General features: G+C 46.0%; 1 protein-coding gene across 3 annotated transcripts in view; it reads left to right on the top strand.

The window, feature by feature from the left end:
• Positions 1–24422: 24422 nt before the first annotated feature.
• LOC142578851 (uncharacterized) overlaps positions 24423–27271 on the top strand; it is a 215706-nt gene continuing 212857 nt past the window's right edge. For 2 of the 3 annotated variants that reach the window (XM_075688485.1, XM_075688486.1), the window contains exon 1: positions 24423–24790. Coding sequence is in view for 2 of the 3 variants with exons in the window: in XM_075688486.1 (XP_075544601.1) it covers positions 24768–24790 (23 nt within the window). In the remaining variant the exon portion in view is untranslated. The remainder of the gene's footprint in view (positions 24791–27271) is intronic. The other variant, XM_075688487.1, reaches the window with a different exon arrangement.

Below are 27271 nucleotides of genomic sequence, written 5' to 3' on the forward strand. Positions count from 1 at the left end.
TATTCATATGCTCCACCCCCATATGGCCATATCTTTTTATTGGACATGGTGGTCATGTAACATTTATCAAACTTCGTTACCGATCATTTCGAAACCAAGAATAGGGGATGACGTTAAATTGTGTATATAAAGTCGCAGTTGCAATTTACTTCAAAATTACATCAGCATTCTGGTTTCTAACACAACGGCTCCCTCTCTCAGTGACGTAAAACTGCTACTGACATGTAGCGCATCCAAAATGTGCCGTGTTCCAGTTGTTACTATCCTAGCTTGGCTCTGACTTCCCTGCATATTGCTACATATTAAACTTAGTCAATAAGGTAGGGACCCTGCATTGAGCTGTCGGGGTTTCAGAAGGTCCGCTGTTTGGATCCGCCGCTGGTACGATCTGTTGGGAACTCGGCGCTGACGCCCGTGGTTGTACCTGGGTCGCAAGCCCCAAGGGTAGCGTTGGCCTGGCGGCCTGGGGTACAACTGGAAGCATCCGAAGGTCCCGGCAAAGCATGAGTCGACTGGTAACAACAAAACAACTTGTTTATTTTAACATCGCAAAGAGTTGGCGGTCAGGTTGACCGAAGTAGAGAGACGGGAGAGCACTTCACTCAACAGAAGAAATCGGAGCCCTCCTTTTGGCGTCCGGGGGCAGCTGTTTTTATACTCTCGCAGTTGAGGGCAAGAAGGAACCCCTCAAAAGACGAGCACGTGAATGTACAATGGGCTAATGGTGACGCACACTGTCGTAGCGATGCCGTAGCACCATGACGAGCACGATCTCGTAGCACCCTGTCGAGCACGATCTCGTAGCACCCTGTTGTAGCGCTGCCGGTCGGGCACAATGACTGTAATGAGAGGATGGTCCCTGCTTTGGCATCGCCTGTTTCGGGCACAATGACTGGAATGAGATCCCTGCTTTGGCATCGCCTGTTTCGGGTACAATGACTGGAATGAGATCCCTGCTTTGGCATCGCCTGTTTCGGGCACAATGACTGGAATGCGAGGATGATCCCTAGGCGGTCGCATCGCCGCAGTCGCGCCTGGAAACACCTGGCGATGAGTGTTGCGGCGACGACGATCGGGCCAAAATGTCTGCCGCCCCGCCGCAGTCGCGCCGGCAAAACCACGTGTCGCAGGCGAAACGCAACAGACCGCCCCGCCGGGGGAAGGAGATCCCGATGGACAGGGGACTGCATCCGCTGTCCGGAGGGATGTCGCTCGATGATGCTCATAACCGAAGTCGGGCGTCCCTCGACGTTTCTTGAGCGCAGCGCACAGAGAAGGCCTCGTTCTCTTGTTCAGGTTCGCACGGGACACTGCAAAGTGACTTCGGGAGAGTTCACATTTTTGTTCTCGTTCCCGGCAAGCGTTAGAACTACGCTGAAACTCAACCGCTCAGTCAGCAAGCACGGCACAACCCTCACTAAGCCCTGCCAGGCTCTTTCCCCTTTTTATACCACTGCCTAGTTCCTTACAGTAGTCTAGCATCACTCAGAACGCGTCCACAAATTGAAAAATTGCACTAGAAAGCATATCATCACTTTGAAACACTAAACAAAAGCAATATGTTAAAAAAAATCCTGCCTCAGGAAGAAAAACATCAGTAACAAACAATTTTGAGGCTGATTCCTACGTTAGGGGCTTCGACTTAAGCCATCGGCGTTACCGTTGAGACTCCCCTTTTTGTAACGTACCTCAAAGGAATATTGTTGTAAAGCGAGGCTCCAGCGCAGGAGGCGGCCATTTTTGGGAGAGATGGTCTGCAGCCATTGGAGAGGGCAGTGATCCGTCTCAATGATTAACCTCGAGCCGGCTAGATAGCATGACAATTTCTGAACGGCCCACACGAGACACGCACACTCTTTCTCGGTGGCGCTATACGCCTGCTCACGACTGGACAGCTTACGACTAGCATACAGGACGGGGTGTTCTACTTCTCCATTTTCCCGTTGGCACAGTACAACGCCCATGCCTCGCTCACTAGCATCGCACTGAACAATGAACCCTTTTGTATAGTCTGGCGATCGTAGCACAGGCTGGCTTGTTAGGGCACTCTTTAGGGCGCTAAAAGCTCTTTCCTTTGTCTCGTCCCAGACGACTGTTTGAGGCTCTGTATTTCTTAGAGCATCCGTCAGGGGAGCCGCGATATCAGAGTACCTAGGGATGTACCTCTGATAGTAGCCGGCGACACCCAAGAACGACCGAATATCGGTCTTGGTGCGCGGTTGCGGAAAGTCTCGCACAGCGGCCACTTTTATTTCCGAGGGGCGGCGACGACCCTGACCAATCACGTGACCGAGGTAGACAACCTCGGCCTGTGCTAACTGGCACTTAGGAGCCTTTGCTGTCAAGCCCGCTTCGCGCAGGCGGGTTAGCACTGCCCGCAAGTGTGTCATATGCTCAGACCAGGATGCGGAGAATATCGCTACGTCGTCTAGATACAGTAAAGCGAATTCTTGCTGTCCCCGCAACACTTTATCCATGAGGCTTGAAAAACAGTATGGCGCGTTCTTCAAACCAAAACTCAACACTTTAGGACGGAATGTTCCCATTGGTGAAATGAACGCCGCATACCTACTAGCCTCTTCTGTAAGTGGAACCTGCCAATAACCCCTGACAAGATCTAGGGTGGAAATAAACTGAGCGCTACTAACTTTCTCAAGGCGCTCCTCGATGTTAGGGATCGGATAAATTTGATCCTTAGTGATGGAATTAAGCCTGCGGTAGTCGACGCAAGGACGAGGTTCCTTGCCCGGTACCTCAACTAAAATCAAAGGGGAGGTATAATCACTCTCACCTGCCTCAATAACACCGAGCTGTAGCATTTTCTTTACCTCAGCCTCCATAATATCGCTCTGGCGGGGTGACACCCGATACGCCTTGGATCGTACTGGCTCTGTGGAGGTAAGTTCTATATCATGAGTAAGTACAGAAGTCCTACCAGGCCTCTCAGAGAACAGACCTTGAAACTCTTGTAATAGCTGGTGTAGTTCGGTTTTCTGCTCAGGCGACAGCGGTGCTTTACTGATAAGGTCACTAATGACTTGACCGGTGTCTTCCCTGTTCGTCACTGAGCCTAGTCCCGGAAGCTCGACCGGAAGCTCTTCAGGAACGTTTACCATCATGCACACCACTGCTTCCCTTTGTCTGTAAGGTTTGAGCAGATTACAGTGGTAAACTTGCTGTGCTTTCCGCTTTCCTGGCAGACTTACCACGTAGTTAACGTCCGACAGTTTCTGAACAATTCGGGCTGGGCCCTCCCACTGCACGTCTAGTTTGTTGTTTAGCGATGTGCGTAATATCATGACCTCATCGCCAACCTCAAAACGACGGGCCCTGGCTGTCCGATCATAATAAACCTTGGCCCTCTGCTGGGCCTTTGTCATTGCTTCACCTGACAACTCCTGTGCCCTTCTTAAGCGTTCGAGGAGCTTAAGCACGTACTCCACCACGACTGGGTCGTCGCCCCTACCTTCCCATGATTCTCGAAGCATGCGAAGCGGAGACCGAAGCGAGCGACCGTACACCAGTTCAGCTGGCGAAAACCCCGTAGCTGCATGCGGCGCGGTCCTTAAAGCAAACATCACCCCAGGCAGACACAGCTCCCAGTCAGTTTGATGTTCAAAACACAAGGCTCTCAACACGCGCTTCATGACGGAGTGGAGCTTCTCAACGGAATTCGACTGTGGGTGGTACACTGAGCTGTGTAACAGCTTTACCCCACACCTTTCGAGAAAAGTTGTCGTCAAAGCGCTAGTAAACACTGTGCCCTGATCTGATTGGATTTCCGCAGGGAAACCAACTCGCGCAAATATGGACAGTAGTGCATTAACTATCTCAACTGAGCTGAGTTCTTTAAGCGGCACTGCTTCAGGGAACTTTGTCGCTGGGCAGATCACAGTCAAAATGTGTCTGTACCCCGTGGCTGTTACCGGCAGAGGTCCCACAGTATCAATAACGAGCCGTATAAAAGGCTCCGTAATGATAGGTACCAATTTCAACGGCGCCCTCGATTTGTCCCCTGGTTTGCCCACCCGCTGACAAGTGTCACATGTCCTCACGAAATGGTCTGCGTCCCGAAAACACCCTGGCCAATAGTACTCTTGCAAGAGACGGTCCTTAGTTTTCTTAACTCCTAGGTGTCCGGACCACGAACCCCCATGTGACAAGCGCAACAGATCCTGACGATAGCATTGAGGCACGACCAGCTGATCGAACTCCACTCCTCGGCGGTCTAGATACTTCCGGTACAGGACTCCACCTCTTTCCACAAAACGCGCAGTTTTCCTGGCGATACCTTCTTTGACATTGCAGCGCACGTTTTCCAGGCTGCCATCCTTTTTTTGCTCGGCTATCAAAGCCGACCGGCTGACTTTTAGCAACCTATCAAGTCCGTCTGACGTAGGCGCGATGAGCAAATCAGTAGATAGCTCTTCTAACTTTCCCGTGTCGGGCGTTTCCTCTCCAGTATCTGGCGCCTTTAACGTTACAGACCCAAGTTTATTCAGTTCGGGCGTGCTCTGAATATCAGCTTGCTGCGCCTCTGACCCTTTTTCGTTGTTTGATAACGTCGGCCCCGCAACTACCGCCTTTGCAGCGAGCTCCCGAACCTTCGATCTGGTTAAGGCCTGAACACTAGCTTCACCAAACAAAAGCCCCTTCTCGCGCAGGAGGTGATCGGACCTGTTTGAAAATAGGTACGGGTACTGGGGTGGCAGCATAGATGACACTGCCGCCTCCGTCTCAAGCGCTCCGAAAGGTCCTTCAATAAGCACCTTTGCTACTGGCAGACACACGCTATGAGCTTCCACGGCTTGCTTGATCCATGCGCACTCGCCCGTGAACATATGGGGTTCTACGTAAGACGGGTGAACTACATCCATCGTAGCTGCGGAATCGCGAAGCACTCGGCACTCTTTCCCGTTCACGAGGAGGTCTCGCATGTAAGGCTCGAGAAGCTTCATGTTCTCGTCAGTGCTGCCTATTGAAAAAAACACAACTTTTGGTGTTGTTTCCGGACACTGCGCCGAAAAGTGACCCGGCTTCTGGCACGTATAACACAAGCGCGCTCGCCTCATCTCGAACCGCTTTCTGCGTTTGGCTGCCGCCGTCTCTTTACGTTTGGTCGGACTGCTTTCGCTCGCATCCGCACTACGCGTGTCCCCCTTTAATCTCATGGGTGTGAACTTCGGCCTCTCAAACTTCGAGCCAAATTCACCCTTTTGACCGTCCTTAGCTCCGCGAGCCCGACGCGTCACAAACTCCTCGGCTAGCTCAGCGGCTTTAGCCACCGTACAAACGTCTGGCCTATCCAAGACCCAGTATCGCACGTTCTCCGGTAACCGACTATAAAACTGTTCTAGCCCGAAACACTGCAGAACTTTATCGTGGTCACCAAACGCTTTCTCTTCTTTGAGCCACTCCTGCATGTTCGACATAAGCCTATACGCAAACTCTGTATATGACTCACTTCTGCCTTTCTCATTTTCCCGAAACTTCCGACGGAACGCCTCCGCAGACAGCCGGTACTTTTTTAGCAGACTCGATTTTACTTTGTCGAAATCCTCTGCTTCCTCTCTATCCAAGCGAGCGACTACGTCGGCCGCCTCGCCGGGTAACAAAGTGAGCAAGCGCTGTGGCCACGTTTCCCGAGAGAACCCCTGCTTCTCGCACGTTCGCTCAAAGTTAACCAGGAACAAACCAATGTCCTCTCCAAGCTTAAACGGCCGCATCAGGTCAGTCATTTTGAACAATACTCGTTCTCCTGCACCGTGTGCCTGACTTCCATTACGAGCGCGTTCCATCTCTACCTCGAGACGCTTCATTTCCAAAGCGTGTTCGCGCTCTTCTTTTTCTTTCTGCTCTTTAAGTTCGCGCTCCTGTTTCTCTTTTTGCTCTTTAAGTTCGCGCTCCTGTTTCTCTTTTTGCTCTTTAAGTTCGCGCTCCTGTCTTTTTGACCTCTCCTCAATAGTCTCAAGGCATTCCGACAGCTCGTCATCCTCAGCCTCTAACTCAAGAATAGCCTTTAGCAGTTCTGGTTTTCTGAGTTTGTCCGAGACATCCAGACCCAACTCTCTTGCAAGCTCCAACAATTTCGGTTTGCGCAACGACTTCAAATCCATGGCTGCTCTGAATGCTGCTTTCTCTACTGCCTATTATTGTCTTGCCGCAATCTAACCCGGCAGCAACGACCACCACAATTACCAGCTCTGTTTCTAACACTAACAAAAGCCTGGCAAAGCTCAGAAGAAGAAAGTCCCGCACTCACCAAACCTCGCAGGCAGGAATTCCGCGCAGTCGTTCCGCTGCAGGCAACCAGTCGTCACACAGGGCTCGTTGCACTGCTCCCGGATCGTCGTTGAGCTGCTCAGCATACCGTCAACTGCATCTCTTCGCTGCTGGCCTCCGTTGTCGCGATCTCACCGCTGGCAACCAGATGTTTGGATCGGACTGCTGGTACGATCTGTTGGGAACTCGGCGCTGACGCCCGTGGTTGTACCTGGGTCGCAAGCCCCAAGGGTAGCGTTGGCCTGGCGGCCTGGGGTACAACTGGAAGCATCCGAAGGTCCCGGCAAAGCATGAGTCGACTGGTAACAACAAAACAACTTGTTTATTTTAACATCGCAAAGAGTTGGCGGTCAGGTTGACCGAAGTAGAGAGACGGGAGAGCACTTCACTCAACAGAAGAAATCGGAGCCCTCCTTTTGGCGTCCGGGGGCAGCTGTTTTTATACTCTCGCAGTTGAGGGCAAGAAGGAACCCCTCAAAAGACGAGCACGTGAATGTACAATGGGCTAATGGTGACGCACACTGTCGTAGCGATGCCGTAGCACCATGACGAGCACGATCTCGTAGCACCCTGTCGAGCACGATCTCGTAGCACCCTGTTGTAGCGCTGCCGGTCGGGCACAATGACTGTAATGAGAGGATGGTCCCTGCTTTGGCATCGCCTGTTTCGGGCACAATGACTGGAATGAGATCCCTGCTTTGGCATCGCCTGTTTCGGGCACAATGACTGGAATGAGATCCCTGCTTTGGCATCGCCTGTTTCGGGCACAATGACTGGAATGCGAGGATGATCCCTAGGCGGTCGCATCGCCGCAGTCGCGCCTGGAAACACCTGGCGATGAGTGTTGCGGCGACGACGATCGGGCCAAAATGTCTGCCGCCCCGCCGCAGTCGCGCCGGCAAAACCACGTGTCGCAGGCGAAACGCAACACCGCGAAGGTGTAAAATTTGGGAAGTGCTGATCTAAGGGTGTTCGCGATATTTAAAGCTCTAATTAGCAGTGCAATGAAACGCATAACGAGAACGCTCTGTATCGTTAAGACAATTATGTGCGCGGGTGTCTTTCAATGCGATAGCGTTATGCAGGGAACTCGCCGGCTTTCGTTATTAGTGTCGACTCAGAAATGAGGCTGGTCAATACCGGAGTCAGTGCATTCAAAAGCATGGGTTAGCCGATCTAGATGCCGGTTAATGTTTCCTCATATCAGTTTTAATGCTGTCATTTTATCATATCGAGTGAACGTGTAAATTAAGTACATTTAATCACCCTATAATACTGACGGCTGCTCCTTTTTACATAATAGTAATGATAATAAGAAAAATTTTCTATGAGAAGGAACGTCACAGATTCAGAAAACGTAGAGCGGAGCCAAGTAGAGAGAATAAACGTGTGAATAAAATATGTTTAATCACCCTATAATACTGACGGCTACTCTTCTTTACATAATAGTAATGATAATAAGAAAAATATTATATGAGAAGAAACGCCACAGATTGGGAAAACGTAGAGCGGAGCCAAGCAGAGGGAATAAACGTGTAAAATAATTATACTTAGTCACCCTATACTACTGACGGCTACTCCTTTTTACATAATAGTAATGGTAATAAGAAAATTATTTTATGAGAAGAAATGTCAAAGATTGGGAAAACGTAGAGCGGAGCCACGTAGAGGGAATAAATGAAGCCCACGTATAGTCCTAGAGACACTGCAGGAACATGCAAAGACAAATGGCGAGGACAAGTTGCACGAAACATTGCACTGAGCCCCGACATATTCGCGCATATTTATAACACGCGCACGTGGCCGCGATGTGGTTCGAGATGAACAGGTGCACGGATGAGGGAAATACACAGATGAAATACGTAATACGTACGCACAGACATGCAACACTCACAAGTGAGCTTAATCACGCAAAACGCACGAAGTATGGCACACATGTATGACATGACACGCAATGTCTGCGTGTCATGCATGTGTACGACACACAAAAAGCGTGCGTAAATACAATTGTTGGAAGCGGATTACGCTTACATTGTAACTCGACTGGAGCCCATATAGTATGCCTGTATCTTCAAAGAAATGTTCAAGTGCGTCCGCTGATTTTCGCTGTGCCCGTTTTCGATGCTGTCGTAGCACGGAACGATCTCTATGCACCATGCGCATTTGTTCTCGCATATCATCATCATAAAAAAAAAAGCTTTTGTATGCAGTCTGAGGAGTTTGGAGCATGCAGGCTGCCGAGCCCCGTTCTAGCACGGTTTTCAACTGCGGTCCGACCCTGTAGGCATGCAGTGCAGCAAAGGCCTTGGTTGACCGATTCTGATCGTAATGTTGTCGCATATTACAGTCGTTAGAGTTACATTACAGCTTTGTTCTTTTCTCTTTGTTTGTTTTCCTTCACAATTAAGCTGCGCGCTGATGACTCAAAGTTCTGTGACTCGTGACTGAAGTGCATGGTTGCTTTCTAGCCTCTGTCATGTATGGCTCGGTCATACAGTACCTTTCTCCTTTCATTTCTCCTTTCCAGTAACTTGGTTGTCCGCTAAAGTAAAGAGCAGCAAAATTTTCCACTGTGATAAGCGATGTTCCTGCTACCGATACGACCGTGACGTCCACTTAGGCGGCGATGTTTTAACCGGCGTTAATGAAGGACTGTCCCGTACAGTTGCCGTAGCATCATCATGCACTGTACCTTGTTTGAGTCCAAAGTGCACTTCACAAGCTGAACTATATTTTCTTGAGTATACAGGCAACCTTCATTTTGGAATGATTTGCAGGATATTTTAAATAGAATATAGTAGTTATGCCCCTCATGGGGGTCTCCAGTGTTTTTTTTTTTTTTTCGGGCCTTCAACTTTGCTGATATTACTACACGTCAACGTGGTTATATTTCTTGTATGTGCCGAATCACGTACGCATCGTTAAGACCACGTTGAAGTTTAGTGACAATTGGATGAACATATTATATTGCATTGCCCGGCTTTTGTGGGATCTCGTCGTAAAATTTATCGCCTATGTCTTTGCCGCAGGTTTTACTCTTTCCTTTCCTGCGGACAACAAATTCAGGTACCCGGTCCACCGCGCCTCCAGGGCCAGCCACTCATATGCAGTTAATCTTTCACGTTCCGACACCAACACTTTTCAGCGCGTATTTTTCATGCACACCGCTTCAGACTGCAATGATCTTCCCACGCCCACCTCCTGCACAACTAATTTAGTTGGTTTCAAGTGACTGCTAAATGATTAAATTTTTGTCAAAAGGCGACTACTATATATATGTAATGTCCGCCTTTGTGTGTCTGCGTGTTCTAATTCTCTTTTTTTTTTCTTTAGCCCACCCCTCAGGTAATGTTTCATAGTGAGAGCAATGATGTATAATAAATAAATAAATAAATAAATAAATCCATGGTGTTTCCTATATATAATATATATGTGCATAATGTACCTGCATGCAATATCAACAGGGCCGTATTGAAGAGGCATCAGAGGATAATCAGATGGAAAAAGAAAACAAGAAGACATGGACATATGATAGACACTATTGCGAATACGAAAAGATATGTATATATGTAAATGTGAAATCTGTATGTATATATATGTGTGTATGTATCCGTTACTATATACCATGTAACGACAATGAAGTATAAAATAAATAAATAAATAAATCCATGGTGTTTCTTATATAAAATATATCTGTGCATGATATATCTGCATGCAAGATCAACAGGGCTGTATTGAAGAGGCATCAGAAGAAAATCAGATGGAAAAAAAGAAGACATGGACATTTGATAAACACTATTGCGAATACATAAAAAATATGTACATTTGTAAATGTGTAATACGCATATATATGTGTGTTTGTGTCCGTTACTATATAACATGTAACGACAATGAAGTATAAAATAAATAAATAAATAAATCCATGGTGTTTCTTACATATAATATATCTGTGCATGATATATCTGCATGCAAGATCAACAGGGCTGTATTGAAGAGGCATCAGAAGAAAATCAGATGGAAAAAAAGAAGACATGGACATTTGATAAACACTATTGCGAATACATAAAAAATATGTACATTTGTAAATGTGTAATACGGATATATATGTGTGTATGTGTCCGTTACTATATAACATGTTATGCTGAAGGACGCTTACAAAGCTATCGCTTACAAAGATGCCAACCCAACGTTGGTAGTACAGAATATATTTTCTTCACAATTAATGCACAAAATTTTTAGTTCTTGCTTTTTATCTCGCGTACTTACATGCATATATTTGGTTGATTGACGACTTACTCGATTGAGAGACTTGTATTGATCAGGTTAAAGAAATTAATCGATTGCCAGCCCTCTTTATTTTAAGTCATTATTCTTAATAAAAGGAAAATGTGACACCCACCCAATCATAGCACTTGCTACAAAGGAAACCCATACGGGTTCCTTGAAAGAAAGGCCTCGTAGTTGAAGCAAAATTCGTCCTGGTCCGGGACGAATTTTGCTTCAACTGCGAGGCCTTTCATTCAAGGAACCCGTACGGGTTTCCTTTTAAGCAACTGCTATGATTGGGTGGGTGTCCCACGTTCCCTTTATTACGTCTCTCCACTTTGCGGCTTTCCGCATAGCTATTACGTCTGTCATTATTCTTCTGGCACATCTGTTATTGCGCAGGAGTCTGTAGTTGGATCGCTTCTCTTTCTACCGAGAAACAACAGGACCACTGAAAGACGACACAGTCGGTGACAGTCGACCAACAACACATACAGCTCCTACGTTGTCTGTCTTGTATTGGTCATGTACACTACGCTGTTTTTCTCGGAATGTCGCTCACCAACCAGCTTCGCACCCTCGTAGTACATTTCTCATCTATATTAACGACCTGCCCAATTCCGTCACTTTCCCGTGCGATGTTTACGGATGGATGACTGCGTTCTGTCTCAGAAGATAACCGACAGGTCTGACTTCGGCGGATCCCACGCGCTGTGGGAATCGATGTAAGCGAAGCTTTGTGTGCCGATTGCTTTAGTTGACGATAATTAGCGGTGATCTTGGAAGCGAATATGTAATTTCTTCAGCGTTTAGTCCAATATGAGAGTGATGAGTTGATGTTACTTATTACCTTGCGCGTACAACTGCTGTTTATCTGCGTAGTTCACAGAACACACAGGGAAACGTGTTTGCTTCAGGCGTTTTTGTGCGTCATTGCTCACAATATCTGGGAGGGTCCAGCATTATCGTCGCCTAACACGGCACATCGCATCGTGGCAGAAGTGTTAAATATTAATTGAATTATCGGGCTCCACGTAATTAAATTAATTGTCATAAAGTTGTATGTATACAATGTGTACATCGCGGTCTGCACCACGTTTCGATGCGCTCATGTTCCGCGCGACGCTTCTTTCGGCCCTAGGTGTCCTCGACGCTGAATGCACGCTTTGGAGCCATTTTGCTGGTGCGCGTGTTTATGTGCTCCTGCACATGGGGCCAGCACGCTGTTCAGACGCCAGCTCCAAGCGCTCTCTCAGGCTATGGACAATTGTAACGCTTACGCTATCACAGCCCAGCTCACTACCTCAACAGCCCAGCACTTGCATTTTTGTCGCTTATAAAAGCAAGCAAAGCAAGCACACCACGTGCCACACGCACAAACTACGCATCCCGGCCCGCGGCGCGGCGCCGGTCGGGGTGAATGGATTGATGCTATGACCGTTCCCTTTGAAACGGGGCGGTGAGTTGCTCCACCAAGCTCTTGTTATTGTATAAACTAACGTCCTACCTATGTTAAAAGAAGAAACAAAGAAAAAAAAAAAAGAAAGCCCACGAAGAATTCCCATCACCAAACTTTCTGAACCCTCTATTGGGAACACTGTTTTTGTACCCCTCCGTTGTTTGTCGTTTCCCTACTTTTCTTCCACCAATCTTCTAATCGCCTCTTACTAATCTCTATTGCGGACATGTTTACTTTTCGTCTGCTCTCGCTGAACCCAGAGACTTCAAGGAGGTGAGAGGTACCTAAATCTACCGCTGGAGAGATATCTTCACATTCTAATAACACATATGCTCCATCGTTTCCCTTGCTTTACCGCAACAATCACATGCTTCTTCTTCCTTGTTGTATATTGCTTTTAAGTGCCTGTTATAAGCCATCCTGAAATTCTGTCTTTACTGATTTTTTTCTCTTAAGTAGTTACTCATAGCAGGTTTCCTTTCTACTGCCACCACCCACGAGATTATCTCAGCCTCTCTGACTTTCCGCTTGACGTTCTTTGTTGACATGTAGCTCACCATACCGTGGCATACTTGCTGGTAAGCTTCCTAGTTCTTTTCCTCCACTGTGAATCAATGTCTTTCCTGTACAAATATCTGAACACTCCCCCGGCCCACTTACTTTCTTCCATATTCCTGAGTCGTTCTTCATAATCAATTTTACTCTGAGCTTCCCTCATTTCAAAACTTCTCCAGCCCATACCACCCTGCACAGCTTCATTTGTAGTCTTCCCTTGAGCATCCCTTATAAGGCATCCCACTGACCTTTGGTTGCCATTGAGTTCTGATTGCATGCGTGACTTCAAGCAAACAACCGCATTCCTAAATGTAGGTCCTGGAACCATTACACCTTTCCACATACCCCTGAGCACCTCATACCCATTGTATCCCCATAGTGCCCTGTGTGTCACTGTGGCCGCATTTCTCTTTTCCTTGGCTGTTATTGCGTTTTCCTGTGTCCCCATATGTCCTTTATCATAACATATATCATACAATAACGTATAATGAATATATGTTCCATTACATATGGAAAATATATCAAGAACAGATATATGTTCCATATATCCGCTTATTTATATACCAAGCTATTTATATTCTTTTACCCGAGCTATTTCCTGGCCCTGAATTGACACTGTCTGTTGACTGTTTTCATTGAATACCATAACATTGATTTTGTGACGCTAAATTTCAAACCTATATTGTTGCCTTCCTGTCCACAGATATTAGCCAGACGTTGCATATCGCTTTGCTTGTTAGCTAGCAACACAATGGCCTCCGCATAAAACAAACCAGAAAGCTGCTGCTCTACTACTGTACCCGCCTGTTTGTGTGAGAGATTAAAACCGATATTACTTCCTTCTAGCGCCCTCTCCTTCCTCACCATGTACATCATACACAGCAGTGGGGCTAAAGGGCACCTCTGCCTCAGTCCCTTGTTGATATCAACTTTCTCTTCGCTCCTCATTTCTTCCAGTTCAACTCAAACGGTATTTTGTCGGTAAGTCTCTCTCAAAAGCTGTATGTAATCGTCGCCTAAGCCTTCCCCTTCTAGAATATTCCATAAAATGTTGCGGTCTGCGTTGTCATACGCTCCTGTAAAGTCCAAAAAAGCCACATATAACGGTCTGCTTTCTACTCTGGATAGTTCAATACCATGAGTAAGGACAAATAAATTATCATTCAGGCGCTTACCGATTGTGAAGCCATTCTGAAGTTCGCACAATATGCCATTATTCTCTGCCCATGCTTGCAGCTTTAATTTAATTGCGTGCATTGATAACGTGTATATTACCGATGTAATGGTCAACGGTCTATATGAGTGATTTCTATCTTTTCCCCCCTTACTTTTATAAATTAAATTCATTCCACTTTGTCGCCAACTCTCTGGTATTCGTCTATCTTTTAAGGTATCTTCTACTGCTTTCAAAAGAGCTTCCTTACTGTTTGGTCCTAGTTCATTAGTCAGCCTAACGGGAACCTCGTCTAGCCATGTGGCTGTGCGCTTAGAAATTTCCTCTTCGGCTTTCTTCCTGTTGAAATTTGTCAGCACCAGCTCCTTTTACATCTAGTTATCTTTCACGCGCTTTTTCCCTCAAATACAACCTCGTCATTGCCTTGAAAAGATTGGGCAGTGATCTTTCGGGTATAATTTAATGCCACGTCCCCTTCTTGCCTGTTTCCATCTTCGTCTAGGATATGTTGTATCGTTCCAGACATCCTGCCTAATAAGTTTATGTAGTTCCAAAATATTCTAGGTGCGGCCTTCTGTCTCTCAAGTATTTCTGACCAACCCAACGTTCACTTTCAACTTTTATCTTTGCTTGAACCAGTATTTGAATCACAAATATTTTTCTCCCGCTATATTTCCCATTTTCTGGCTACTTCATCCTGCGGTAACTGCGCTCTATTTGCCTGCCTGTGATCTCGTGATGCTTGCTGTCGTTCGGCGATCGCTTCTCGTATCTCCCGGTTCCACCGGCTTTTCGTTTTTTTTTCTTTCCAACGAGCATGTTGCTTCTCTTTCCATATTTCTGTCGTAATTACAATTAGAAGCTCACAATATTCTCACTCATTGCTTGGCCGCTTGCCATGTTCTTCCTCGACCCTTGTGACTGTATTCGTTATTTGTTCAGCGTTCAAATTTGCAGTGGCCATTCTTCGCTCCTTGCTCTCTTTCCCAACTGCATATCCCATTTTCAAAATGATAATGATACGTTTATGGTCACTTCCTATGCTACTATACCTTTCCTCGTCAAGAACTATTTCTCTCAACTTATCATAAATTCCTTCTTTCATCAGGCAATAATCAATGGTCGATTGCCGGTTTCCCATTCCCCGCGTGGTCTGCCCATCACACTTAGGCCCCGTATTCACGACAACGAGGTTATGTTGCTCACAAAGATCTAGATTGACTTCCCGTTGTTGTTGGTATGGCCATCTAGATCCTGTATGTGGACATTCATGTCACCTAATAGGATAGTTTCGGCATCATTCCCGATATCCTTAATACCAGCACTTATGCATTCCAATAACTTTTGATTCTGCTCTGTGCAATTATTTCCGGTCCACAAAGACGTTAGGCCCAGCCAAGTTTTATTTCCACTCATTGCACCTGATAACCAAAGATGCACTTCACAAATTGAATTTACTCTTTTTCATTTGTCTCCCTGATCGATGAGCACACCGACTCCCCCTCCCTTCCTTTTCGATTTAGTTCTGTTGCACCCTTCCCAAACATAATCTCCAATCACTGGCAGCTCTCCCGAGTCTCTAAGGTGCGCTTCTGTAACCGCATACACCCCTATTTTTTTTCTCTATTGAAGTTCTCCTCAATCTCTACCCACTTTTCGTTTCTTCTGCTGCCCTGCATGTTTATGTAGCCTATTGCATGGCGAGTTCGCTTTCAATTGTTTTTCTCTTTTTTTTGTTGTTGTTGTTGTGGACGGCGATGCTATTCTGAGGTTCCCTTAGGGGACCTTCTTCTTCATTACTACCTATCCTGGCCTCCTGAGTGCCCGTGGGCCCCCCAAGAAAGTCTGTGATTGAAGTGGATCCCATATTGTTGAAAACTACCATACCTCCTCACTTCCCTGTTTACTTCTAGAACCTCGAAACCTTTCGCTTGGCTCATGGTCCACACAGCCTCATTAACAGCCACTACTCAATACACAGAACTTGAATAAGTAAATTCGGTAAGCGGTGGTATTGGAGAGCAGTTAGGCGCATTATTCAGCCCTTATTCAGCTATTGGAGAGCAGTTAGGCGCATTATTCAGCCCTTATTCAGCCATTGTTCAGCCATTATTCAGCCATTATTCAGCCATTATTCAGCCATTATTCAGCCATTATTCACATACTGCGAGGTGGTTACCTCGCGATATGTGATGGAAACGGTGTCGTCAGGGTGACCATTCCATACTGAAATGTCATGAGAGTCAACGCTGATGAGTTAAATGCCCGTATTTTTACGAATATGCACTTGATGCTTTGCTGATAATGGAGCCGTCGAGACATATGCGCGATGGGATTTCCAAGGGTAGGAGAGAGGGGTGTTGTGATTGATGTATTCATGTAGCAGACAGTGGAACGGGTGCTGCTTTTAGCAGGTAAGAGTAGTATTTCACTTCCATCTCGTTCCCTTGCGTATTTACTGCGGTTAGTAAAATACTACTCCGTCCCCCCAAAAAACAAATAAAAAAATAAAAACGGGAAATATTATTTCTGTAATATTTTTCACCGCCTCAGCTTTGTTTAAGTTAGCACTCTATGACAACGCTGGCTTCCGTACGAAAAGTAATTTTAAAAGATATCTTTAGCATACGACCGGGACACTTTTCTCTGTGTGTATGCGGTGATGATCTTTCGCAACAATGCCATTTTAGCAACTAAAATACCTTATGCAAATCGAATAAACACACCTTACGGAATGCTTCGGCGTGCATATTGCAGTAATTTTCTTTTCCAGACTGAGTGAAAAAAGAAAAGAAAACCTTCCTACAAAACAGCGCGATGTTTAAAAAATTGGAGAACGATTAAGCTTCGTTTTTAAGAGTGGAACGAGATAGCATTCAAAGATCCCTGACTGCTTCTCCCGCTTCACGGCAACTGCAACTTATACGTAAGCGTAATGTTTACCGGGAAACGCTGGCGGCGAACGCTATGCGCGAAGGCGAGCGTTCCGGTAGAAACGCGGCCTCTTTCGTGGGCCAATCCCGGAGGTAGCGCACAACCGCGCCAAGAAAGTTGCGTCATTTTCAGGTTCCTGTTATTGTTTCGCACTTTTAATATTTCAGCCTGAAAATATTTAACATGAAAGGCATGCGCTGTCACCGTTTTGTTTCATGACATTTGTTTGTGGGCTGTTATTCTCAAATTTCCAAGGAGTATACTTTGTCAAGAATGCAAGACAAGGTATGAGCAACTTTAGTGATAGAATGGTGCCGCAATATAGCCCGCATATATCGCATGTCATATAGCAAGGCGTGACATATACATATGCCTAAACATATATGGAAATTTTCGCTCACGGACAAAACTCTTCCGACGCCGACACCGGATTTTAACGGTGTCGGCGTTAGAATCCTTAAAAGCCCTTAACGCTATCGCGTTAAGTTATTTCAATACGTACCGAAAAAATTATGCGCTTACGCCTCAGTACGAGCGTGCGTATAAATTTTTATTATTACCACTTACTTACTGAAAATTTTAAACAGCGCAAGAAAACGTATTGAAGCAAGTTTCCCAAAGTCGGGAAGAAGGAACAGCCGGTTACTATACTACACAGGAGCGCACCAACGGTATATAAACAAGGCCCACGCATGGCTCTACCCCCGAGCTGTCGCTGCTTTGCCATGCAGCGTGCACTGCTGAATCGTATTCGCGTTCGTTTCCAGTACTTTCCTTTGGCATTAAGTAACCTCCGTTTCTTTGAATTAGGATTTCGTATTAGGACTCCGCGCTAGAGTGCGCCTAGCTGCTTGCTTGCAGGGTTGCTCGTTATTGCGCCGTGCTTGCAGCCGGCCGGAGCCTAAGTGAACTGTGAAGTCCTGACGTTACACTCACAAAAGCAGCGCTAGAATTAATGCAGTGCGCATAACGCGAGCGAGAGAAAACACGCGCAACGCCCTATCGTGCGAAAAACTTAATACGTGCTGCGGCGAACGGAACAAAGGCCAGCGCGCGGAACCAATTGAGTTCCGACGTTCAACATGCCGACCACGTTTGTCCTCCCTTTTCACGGGACACGCTTGTGCGACCTGACTTGCCCAATTTCGTCTCGCACACTCGATGCCAGAATACAATGCGAATAGAGCAACCACACTTCTCATTAGTTGCGTGCAAGGAGCTTTATTAATCAGCTTCGACGAACGGCGCGCAGTACCATGCAGAGCTTCAATTTTTCACATGCGACGTTATTATTCTTTCGAGGTCTACAAGACAGGGGCATTTTCTATAAATGCGAGGTGGGCTTATAGGCATGATGCGAAAATTCGAGGGTGAATAAGTAATTTTGCAAGGCACACAGTTATTTCTCTCAGTTGATGAACACGTGAGGGTATTTGATAATGGGGGTTAGTTTGATGCAATTTTTTTTCTACTATTGTAATGATGAGGTTTCTCACGACAAACTAATATAGAACAGGAAGTAAGATTAGTTGGAATTCTTGCGTAAATTGTCAATTCGTTCCTGTTTAACGCTTACCTAAGAACCGTAAGCAGCACGGCACTGAAGTTCATTATTCTGGATATATTGACGTGCATTCGGACTCACGCATAAGTTAGGTATTACAGGACTAGTAGTTTCCCATAATTGTATTAGCAATCGTATTGACGTGGCCATCCGTGCCAAAACAGCACGTGAACAATGAGAGACGCTCTAATGGAGGGCTAGGCATTACTGTTGACTATATATATATATATATATATATATATATATATATATATATATATATATATATATATATATATATATATATATATATATATATATATATATATAAAACGAAAAGGAAAAGGAAGTTCGTTAGAACCACGTTAGGTTGTTACCTTTGTAAGTGTTCCTCAGCATATTAGGTTTATCTAGCGAAGCACATATGCACACCCATACGTGCGTGTTACGTATGTACATATGTACATATGTACATGTTTATTGCCCTTCGCAATAGTTTTCTATAAATGCCCATGCCTTCTCTTTGTTTTCTTCCGTCTGATTTCCGTCTGGTGCCTCTTTAATCCTGTCCTGTTGGTATTGCATGCAGATTCAGAGCACATATCGGAATCAATGTGAAGCTAAGCTTTCTACTTGTTTATCGTAGATGTCTGACATCCCGGCCACGGCGGCCGCATTTTTATGGGGGCGAAATGCAAAAACACCCGTGTGCTTAGATTTAGGTGCACGTTAAAGAACCCCAGGTGGCCGGAATTTCCGGAGTCCTCAACTACTGCGTGCCTCATAATCAGAAAGTGGTGTTGGCACGTAAAACTACATAATTTAAATAATTTTTAATCGGAGATGCCTGTGGCGATGATATAGAAAGAGTGGTTTGGTTTCATTTGACGATTTTTATGCGAGGATCATAATTGGACTTGCCCATTCTTGACGATTGGCCAAGAACGGGCACACAACCAATGGCACATACTTAGTGGCTAAATGAAACAAAATATTGTAAATGAAAGCAAAATCCATTAAATATAATTCACCATACCATTAACAGGTCGGTGTGCTATAGAGATGGCCTGTGAGCCGACATTATGTGTAGTAGTGAAAACTTTATTGAAAATGTCCGGCGATTTGGGCGGGGTGGGGCCATGAGCACCCCAGCCTAGGTGACGGCCTCGAGTCCTTGGACTCGGGCGGCTTCCTCGGCGTGCCGGACGGCCCACAGTTGATCGGCGAGGAGGTTTTATTTAGAAAGTGTTACGGCTGCCACCAGTCGTTACGAGCAGGTACTTCCAGTTGTTACGGGGACGGAGTTTCGACGACCTTCAGCAGCGTCTGCTTGGAGCTCGAACCAGATTGGCCATCGGGGAGGGAAAACGAGATGATGTGAAAACAAATAACAGAAGTTTAATACCTCGTTACGGGTGAGCGGTGTGCTCCAAGACATAAAGTGAAAAAACGTTTGACGTTCGTGCTCTTGTATACGCATGGGCAGAGGAGATCTCTCTGTGGCGTCTCGCTGGCCTTCTTGTACCCTACACCATCCGGGCGCAACCACATTCTGGCTTGCTCCCTAGTAAAGGGCCTTGTCCGCACAGTGGCCAGCGCACACAGGAATACGAAGAAAAAAGCACTCTCTGGCGTAGAGGGGTTGAACTCAGAACTGTGGAGAGAAGGATTTGCAGTGGCGCATAATCCCGTCACACACACCCGACGGACAAGTGTTTTCATGTTGACGAGCATGACGATGATCCATGTCGTGTCTCGGGCGCTTGGCATCCTTTTTTTTCATCGCCGCACACAGTGAACCGTAACAGAAGGTAATTTTTGGTTACGCAGAACAGAGGCGCGCATAATTGGCCACAAAAGAAGGGTCATAGGCCCGTTCCCTGTTACTTTTGTTAGGCGCCTAGGCGCACCATCCAATGTCCCAAGTTGTCACGGCCCAAAACTCACAAACCGCAAAGTGGCTGGAAGAGCCAAAGCAAGATATCGCTTTAGAAAGACGTCTATTTTATACAGACTTTTCTGTGAATGTATATTCCTCGACAGGGACGATAGATGAACTTATCAAAGGTTTCAGTGACAGCGACAAGTGAATTATCATTCGGAGTATGTTAATGACTGTCAAACGCATCGAAGACTTTGCAGCTTGCAGCAACGGCCGCCCATCACTCAATATTGGTGTCGTTATCAGCGCAGCGGCTTTTTGGCGGTCCGTATAAGCGCCATGTGTCGAATCCGGTCTTTCATAACTTTCTAACAGTTTAACAACATTGTGCATGTTGTCGTTATAACAGAGCATACAAACCTGATTAAATATAAAGGAGAGTATAAAGTCAACATGGAACATCTCAGCAACCTGAAATGTTCCCCTTTGATACTTTGAGATGTTCACTGAGATATCCGGAGATAAGTTGAGATATCAAATTATATCAGACAAACTGAAATAAATGTATAACTGACCTGGAGAGGCAAAGCCGAAGGGTGGGTCTAAAAATTAATCTGCAGAAAACTAAAGTAATGTTTAACAGTCTCGGAAGAGAACAGCAGTTTACGATAGGTAGTGATCGAGGCACTGGAAGTGGTAAGGGAATACATCTACTTAGGACAGGTAGTGACTGCGGATCCGGATCATGAGACTGAAATAATCAGAAGAATAAGAATGGGCTGGGGTGCGTTTGGCAGGCATTCTCAGATCATGAACAGCAGGTTGCCATTATCCCTCAAGAGAAAAGTTTATAACAGCTGTGACTTACCAGTACTCACGTACGGGGCAGAAACCTGGAGGCTTACGAAAAGGATTCTACTTAAATTGAGGACGATGCAACGGGCTATGGAAAGAAGAATGATAGGTGTAACGTTAAGGGATAAGAAAAGAGCAGATTGGGTGAGGGGACAAACGCGAGTTAATGATATCTTAGTTGGAATCAAGAAAAAGAAATGGGCATGGGCAGGACACGTAATGAGGAGGGAAGATAACCGGTGGTCATTAAGAGTTACGGAATGGATTCTAAGGGAAGGGAAGCGTAGCAGAGGGCGGCAGAAAGTTAGGTGGGCGGATGAAATCAAGAAGTTTGCAGGGACAACATGGCCACAATTAGTACATGACCGGGGTAGTTGGAGAAGTATGGGAGAGGCCTTTGCCCTGCAGTGGGCGTAACCAGGCTGCTGCTGCTGATGATGATGTTCCACGCATGGGAGCCTTGTTCACAATGACAGCAAACGGCGAAGTAGACTCATTTAAGTACATGTTACCACGTGTCTTCCTTGCGGGAGTCGAAACGTCTTTCATTTTTATATATTTTGCCTTGGTCGGCGCGATGTGCTTTGTTGACTGTAAGTGCGAAATGCCTGTCACTGAGAGTAAAATGCTTTTATTTATCGTATACCTGCATTTATATTTGTTTCTTGATCAAAAATTCCTTACAGCTTCACGGTCACATTTTTTAAGGGTACATAGCATAGTAATAAGAAATTCCCTAACCAACATCGGTACAGCGTGGTTGTGCCTGACAAAAAATCGAGCCCTTCGTTGCTCCTTCTGGTTCAACGGCACGAGGAGGTACACAAGCCCGAATGACGACAAATGCGATTGAGAAAACAAACAAGGTTCCACTAAACACAATGGCGAAAAAAATGCAGCACATCTAACGAGTTAGAATCTACATGCAGCGAAGCTTTGTGTAAGTCGAGACACACGCGCGCGCGCGCGCGCACACACACACACACACACACACACACACACACACACACACACACACACACACACACACACACACACACACACACACACACACACACACACACACACACACACACACACACACACACACACACACACACACACACACACACACACACACACACACACACACACACACACACACACACACACACACACACACGGACGCACGCACACGGACGCACGCACGGGCGCCCACAAATTATACTGAGCATTTTGCTAAGCTGAGTTACTGACTACTAGCAGTACGAAGGATCGACGGCTTGAACGCATCATGGTTTTAGAGGCAGCATGCGCATAGCTAAGTAGCGCAATTCGAATCTATTCTATACGCAAAAAGCGTTTACTTCCTCATTACTGTACAGCCGCGGGTGCGCGAAGGCGAGCTTTCTGGCTCTTCTTCTGGCTCTCTTCTTTTTTTTTCCCGCACAGCCGGCGCCGCCGCGGATGCGCAGAGGCGAGCACCACCCGGTGGCGACGCAAGGAACCCAGAGGAGCGCGCGGAGCGCGTACTACGCTGTCACTGGTTGGCCTATTCGGCAAGAGAAAAGCCAGGCCGCAGCCACGGTTACGAAACCCAGCGGGGTTCGCAAAGATAAGCTTCGCTTTGAAAACGAGTACCATGCATGTCCTGTCCGACCTGGCTGGCTGGATTGCAGTCCCAACAGATGTAATTTCTATACACAGGTGCAGCTGCTGTTGATTATGGTGACTTTAGTGGAATATCCTTTGAAATGTGGCGGAGACAAATAGTCTTAGAACGACAGAAAGCTGAGCTAGTTGGTAAGGATTCATTATGCAAAATAGAAGTGAGGCGTGCAGACAGGACACAAGTGCAGAGAAGTGGACAACACGAACAAATAGTCACCTGGCCTGCTTGAGCTCGTGAGTTCTTACTATATATATATATATATATATATATATATATATATATATATATATATATATATATATATATATATATATATATATATATACACGCACATGATAGAAGAAGGGATACCGAGGGGCTCGATTTTTGTTAATCATGACCATATAAAGCCAAGGAAAGCATCGGGAAAATTAACTGTGGTTGAAACTGAAATGCACAAAATAATGAAGAAAATTGAATGAATTATGGGGTTTTACGTGCCAAAACAACTTTCTGATTATCAGGCACGCCGTAGTGGAGGACTCCGAAAATTTCGACCACCTGCGGTTCTTTAACGTGCACCTAAATCTAAGTACACGGGTGTTTTCGCATTTCGCCCCCATCGAAATGCGGCCGCCGTGGCCGAGATTCGACCCCGCGACCTCGTGCTCAGCAGCCCAACACCATAGCCACTGAGCACCCATGGAAAGAGTTGAATAAATGATCCATGGCTTTACTGTGCCAGTAAATATCCGCGTTTGCGCCATATCTACAAGTTTATTTCATGTATGGTGTGCAAGATCGGAATTCAATACTGCATTACGTGAACAACATAAAGCATTGCGATGAAACTTCCTTGTTCTTGGGTAATCACATCGTTAGTTCTCTTTTATCTAAACATGTGCAATAGGTGCGCACTTATTCACACTGAAAGAGATAAAGCCTAGCAATAAATAACTAAATGAATGAATGAATGAATGAATGAATGAATGAATGAATGAATGAATGAATGAATATAGAAGCAAGCAAGTGCAAGCAAGGAAGCAAACAAAATAAACAATGTTCATGTGCGCATATTGACAAATAATAGTGCATTATTACTTTTCTGTCCCTTGTGTACATACAAATGCCAGTGCTATATGTAAATACACCTAGGCAAGATATGACTGTCGTGACCAATGGATGGCGAAAATATGACCATTCTACCTGGTGGAGGCAACTGACATGGGAGGTAAGCGTTGCATGAAGTCAGTTTGTGGGTAGCGAAACGCGACAGTTTTGTTAATACGTGCATGAGTCACATTAAGCTAGCCACATTTTCTTTCTTTCTTTTTTCTTTATTTTTTGCTGCATCCACATCTTCAGCGTATCAATATAGAAGTGCGTTATGCTAAAGAGGCCTCGCACACGCAGCATTCTAATATCTGGTAACTCATTTATTTCTAGTGCCTTAATTTATCAGCGTCTTTTAAATAGAGCAACCCGCGCTAAATAAGCGCGGTTTTTCGCACCTTGCGCGCTTAGCGTGCTCTTTCGCGCGCACGGAAATCGTATTTCCCGCGCTTTATACAGACGACGCATCGGCAAAACCCAGCGAAATTATTCGCGGAGCACAGCTGGTTTCTGATGAGCATTGACGAGCGCTGTTGGTCTATTTATTTTACTACCTTGACTCAAATAAGGACGGTAGTGTATAGACCGAAGTGAATTTACATGAAATGTAGCACGTAAACGGCCGCGGAATGTTAATTTGACGCGTAAAGTCAGAATTGTCTCGAAACTACATTGTGGAGCGGACGCGGCCTCTGCGCCGTGCATGGCTGTCCGCGGACTGATACAGCCACGGTGCGAAAAACTTGTAAACACTGTTTTCCCGTTGGGAACGTGTTGCTCCAGCCAAACGGGATTTTTTCGGCAGTTTTTTTGGCCGTTGTGCTATGATCGCCTGGTTGCGCTGTGCCTCGCTGGATGTAGAGTGATTGTTCACATCGCTATTTCATCCTGCCAAGATGTAGTGTGCGCCGAAAAAAGGAAGATCTTCTGGTGTGCTCCGAGCTACCTGCCGAGTTTTGACTTGTAGGCCTAATTATTTTCACCGAGGGAAATGGTGCTCATCCAGCTGAAGTTCCCTGCCGCTGACTGTTTGGCCAACATGAGAGAGCACTGAGGGGCTCTGGTCTGCCCACAATGTCCGGCAAGATCGCTTCGAGGTAAGCGGTAGTTATTTTTAAATCCCCTTGTAATCAACCGCCCGATATCCGCAAAACTAGACGGCCATGTTCAGACGTCGCTTAGGCCTAGGTGTATCTGTTTCTTGCGAGTTTTTGTGGTTGTGATCACACCACAGTGCATTTAAAGCAATCTAGAAGGTCCGTGGAAGGCCTGCGAGCACCCCCACGGTCGGGGTTAGCGCCGCCAGGTCACAGGGCCGCGGCGCCGACTGCGAAGTCGCGCTAGCCCGACGAGTGAGACCTTGGCAGACGGCACTACGTGTTTCGCGAACGCTTAGCTCTAGCTGTTAGAAAGCTTCTCACTGTCTGCGATCTATACTGACCGCGCTGAATTTGACGAGTTCTGTCGGACATGCACGGCTGACATCGTCGCCGGTCCGGCATTACTCACCGAGCAGCCGCGTAGGTCGGCGCCACCGACCGCACACCAGCGACAAGACATTCAAGATGGAGCTTTAAAAGGACTCGTTTTTGTTGTGACCGCTAACAGATTTATCTCTCGATGGCAAAGTGGTGTCTCGCAGTTTAGCATCGCACGGTGCCTACATGCTGCTGCTGGCAGCTTTAAGGGGCCGCTGTGTTTTAATCGAGTAGCTTCGTTTTGTAGCTGTGTATACAAGTGAAGGCTGTGATCGCTGCTCGCGTCTCACGAGCAGCTGCGATTTGCATGTTGTGCACATCAGTGCACGAAACCAGCTATGCAATTCGTTATCGCACGTGTTACCGATGTGGCGTCAGGATATTGAAGCATTTTACGATACAAGAAAAAAAAAATGCACAAGCGGCGAAAACGGGGAGGAAAAAAAGAGTGCGAGCTGTGCTATTTGAAACCGGTCCAAATTCTCGTCGCAACGAGAGTCTGAGACGACCGGGCTTCTCGTTTTCGACGTCTCGCTTCTCTAGGAAGGGAGTACTGTCGAAAAGCTTGGACACATTCGCGAGTCGGTCTTGTAAGCCTGGCTTGGCAGGACGGGCGGGCAAGTGGGGTGATGCCCGAGGCTTTCGCAAACGAGGCCTGCGGTCACGGCGTAGTGCGCCGCCGCATTGCTAGTAGCCGATCTCGTGGGTTCTTTGGGTGAAATTTTGCTGAGCACCACTTGGCATCGTCCTGGTGTCGGCGGGTTCCTATTTGTGCTTCTAGATTCCGTACTTCGTAGCCAGCGAGAAGGCTTGGTGGCAACGGCGGAGAGCGCGGGGCGAAGACGAGAAAAAAAAAAAAAAATCTAGGCAGTGACCTAAATCTCGTCTCAACCGGTGTGTGGCCATGCTGAAACGACTGCTGTGCGTGTGACGTCAGGTAGCCGAGTGCGTTATTGGCTTACAACGAGACACCTTGCCACCTTGGACTGCTGGTCCGAAATCCATCGATCCAACAGTTCCCGTGCCTCGGTGATGTGGACTCTCTGCGCAGAAGTGGACTTCGTTGTGTGCCGACTGTGCGGTGCTCCGACGTGTTTTACCTGCCTATTTTGAGGCTGGTGCATTTGCTTGTGGTGCTAGCCATGTGCCTGTGTTTGTGCTGTGGTCAACAAGCTATTCCTTGCTTGACCGCACGTGGTCGCCCTGACAAAAGTATAGTTTTGATGGTGCCTAGTTCATTTGTCGTTTGTAGCTGCATCCTGTGGAAGCTTACATATGTTGCATGCTTTGGTCTGCTTTTGGAGACGTCATGAACAGCTGTCTGCCAGTTGACCTTTTAATGCCAGCCTGCATTACGCTTTTTTACCGTGTCATTGAGTGATGTTAAAGTCGATGTCTTCCTGTTTCAACGTACATTTGATACCATTCAATGATTTCAGAATAATGATAGATCAAATAACTGTCAGCATGTTTAACATCTTGTCTTGTTTAAATGACCTAACTGGAGCTTTTATTGCTGTGCACATACTAATCTTGTTTTGATACTCGTCTGCTATTTAAGTATGAGCATTTTTTTTTTATTCGGTATACCTACACCGCCTGTACGGCATTATCGTAGGGGGATTAAAATACAGGTGGTCACAATGTAAACATATTCAGCATTTTCATTCACTTTAAAGAAATAGAAGTGACAGGCAAAAATGACAGTGAGATTAGTGTGTTCTCGTGTAGTCATATTACGCGATTGTTTACCCAAAACTGGCAGCAAGGTGCTTGTAAAACACCTCATTTAATTAAACGTATTAATAGTTACTGTTCATTTCCACTTACTTTATGGGCTGCAAACTCGTACTACATTTCAATTTCTTCAGGAACGTAGTTGTTTCTAAAGACAATTGTTTGATCAATCCCCGTCTTTCTTTCTTTTATTTAGTTGTTGCTTGGCTAAGATTGAGTGTATCTCTTTCCTGGTGCTTTAAAGAATACATTCTTTTGTCTGCTTGTTAAAGATTCTTAAAGATTACAAGATCACACGCTTAACTAAATGCAGGCATTATACGTGTATTTTGTATGCATTTTGTAAGCATTATTCATGTAAAA

The sequence above is a fragment of the Dermacentor variabilis genome, chromosome 4, assembly GCF_050947875.1.
Source record: "Dermacentor variabilis isolate Ectoservices chromosome 4, ASM5094787v1, whole genome shotgun sequence".
NCBI lineage: Eukaryota > Metazoa > Arthropoda > Arachnida > Ixodida > Ixodidae > Dermacentor > Dermacentor variabilis.